The following is a 2,500-nucleotide window of genomic DNA, read 5'->3' as shown; positions in this document are numbered from 1 at the left end:
CACACACACACACACACACACACACACACACACACACACACGCACATATATACACACACACGCATATATATATATATATATATATTTATATATATATATATATATATATATATATATATATATATATATATAAAGCAAGGGGCCAGTGACGCACAATTAAGAGCAACGAGGTGAGTGTAAGGATGAGATTGAGTGCGTGCTAGTGTGAGTCGGGGTGGGGCTACGAATATGAAATTACATGAAATAGTAACCGACAAAAAAGCGCGAGAAATGAGAAAAAAGGTCTCATTACAAGAGTTTCTCCCTCATGACCCTTCATTACACGGAACCTAATTCACAAATCGCATTTAACTGTTCCTGACTTAGAGTCTTTTTCTTTCTCTTTTCCAGGTTATCACGGACCAGAGCACAAAGTCTTCGAACCTCCTAATACGCAACGCTCAGAGGGAAGACTCGGGAAATTACACCTGTGTGCCCTCCAACGCGGTGCCGGCGTCAGTATCTGTTCACATTCTGCGAGGTAGGTTAGGTCACGTGACCTCCCCCCCCCTCCTTGGTTGACCCTTGGGTTCACAATATACCCCCCTTGAGGGGCCTTTGGGTTCACCGCATGCCCCCCCCCCCCATCCGTGGTCTTTGGGTCCAGTATATGCACTTCTTCATTGACCTTTGGTAAATCATATCTCCTCACTTCATTGAACCTTGGATTCACTACATGCAATCCTTTAATGACCTTTAGGTTCATCACACGCCACCCTTTAGTGTCCTTTGCATTCACCACAAGCTCTACTTCACTGTCCTTTGGATTCACCACATGACCCTCTTCAGTATCCTTTGGACTCACCACAAGCACTCCTTCAGTGTCCTTTGAATTTCATCGACCTATAAAGAATATGTTGAAGTTGTGCACATATGATACGCCTTGAAAGATAGTGCTCTTCACTATCGTGGCTCATCGAACGATTGTTTTGACAAACAAGAGAGAACTTGATCGTGTAGTCGAGAGATTTAGTTCCCTGGGTCTCGACCGGGTAGGACACCACTCAAGCTGGGGTCTCGACCGGGTAGGACACCACTCAAGCTGGGGTCCGCCCTCAGAGGTTAAGTGAACCAGTTTGATGTTGATTAATCAAACAATAGAGAGTGCACTGGGGTTAACTACATAAACACACATGTCAGCTTTTTTTCTTACACAATATTTTATTCAGCTGTCAATGAATTAATCTTCTGGGATCCGATAGAATGATATGAAAACCTCACTAATTTAGATCTGGTTTACAAGAAGAGATTTAATTCATTTTAGGATTAGAGTCATATTCTACCCTTCTTAGTACAATGAATTGATTGAATGACTTTGATATTTCGTTCTAATAAAAGTGAACAGATTTTCTAAAGGTTTAAGATCTTAGATTCTATTAAATATTCTCTAGATTCAGATTCCGCTAACTTGTTGAAACGAACTGTAGACTGAGGAGTTATTTAGGTGAACACGATTTCTACAAAATATGCTGTCGTTGTAAATGGCAAAATTATATGGTACACACACACGCACATGCTCCCCTCTCTACACACACAAACACACACACAAACATAGACACACACGCACACACGCTCACATGCACACATACTCACGCACACATATGTATTTGTATGTATATATGTACACACATACACACAAACTCGTGGCATAGTCATTAGAGTTCTCGCCTGCCACTATGGTGGTCCAGGTTCGAATCCCGCCCAGGGCTGAAACAATTTCATTATCACTGCGCGGCGGATTATTACTCCAACTCTCGTGGGCGGGTAGTTGGTGTGTGTGTGCGTGTAAGATCACAGTATTACCCAAAGATCGGGCATACGAGCTCTGAGCTCTCATACGAGAGGTTGATAACTGTCGATCACGACTCCAACACATGATCCAAGACCATGATCAATCACACACACACACACACACACACACACACACACACACACACACACACACACACACACACACACACACACACACACACACACACACACACACACACACACACACACACACACACACACACATATATATATATATATATATATATACATATATATATATATATATATATATATATATATATATATATATATATATGTGTGTGTGTGTGTGTGTGTGTGTGTGTGCATATATGTATATGTGTATGTACATATACATTTATATATACACTATATGTATATGTACATGTATATGCGTATGTATATGTGTATGGATAGATACACAAAAATTACGAAGGGAAAATAACTAAAAATTGGTCAGACCTCAAAAATTCGTCGTGCAGTTACATACTTCTGGAGTTCAAATGCATCTGTCCTTCACTGCATGTATGTTCCAAACAAAACATTAACCAAACAATTCAAACTCACCCTCACAAAAATGAAAACAATAGAGGGTTTGCCAATGGGAAATTATTACAGTAATTGACACAAAAAATAAATAAACATATTGAAAAAAGGTTTATTGTTGATA

The 2,500-nt window shown here is 40.0% G+C and overlaps 1 protein-coding gene across 1 annotated transcript in view; it reads left to right on the top strand.

Moving 5' to 3' along the window:
* Positions 1–2,500, top strand: part of LOC143038918 (zwei Ig domain protein zig-8-like) — a 599,484-nt gene that overhangs the window by 544,340 nt on the left and 52,644 nt on the right. The window contains exon 5 of the mRNA XM_076208663.1: positions 391–520. Within this exon, the coding sequence (XP_076064778.1) occupies positions 391–520 (130 nt within the window). The remainder of the gene's footprint in view (positions 1–390; positions 521–2,500) is intronic.

This window comes from Oratosquilla oratoria, chromosome 25 (assembly GCF_046742065.1).
Source record: "Oratosquilla oratoria isolate Oo_2021 chromosome 25, ASM4674206v1, whole genome shotgun sequence".
NCBI classification, from domain to species: domain Eukaryota; kingdom Metazoa; phylum Arthropoda; class Malacostraca; order Stomatopoda; family Squillidae; genus Oratosquilla; species Oratosquilla oratoria.
This window is presented reverse-complemented; position numbering and strand designations above follow the sequence as displayed.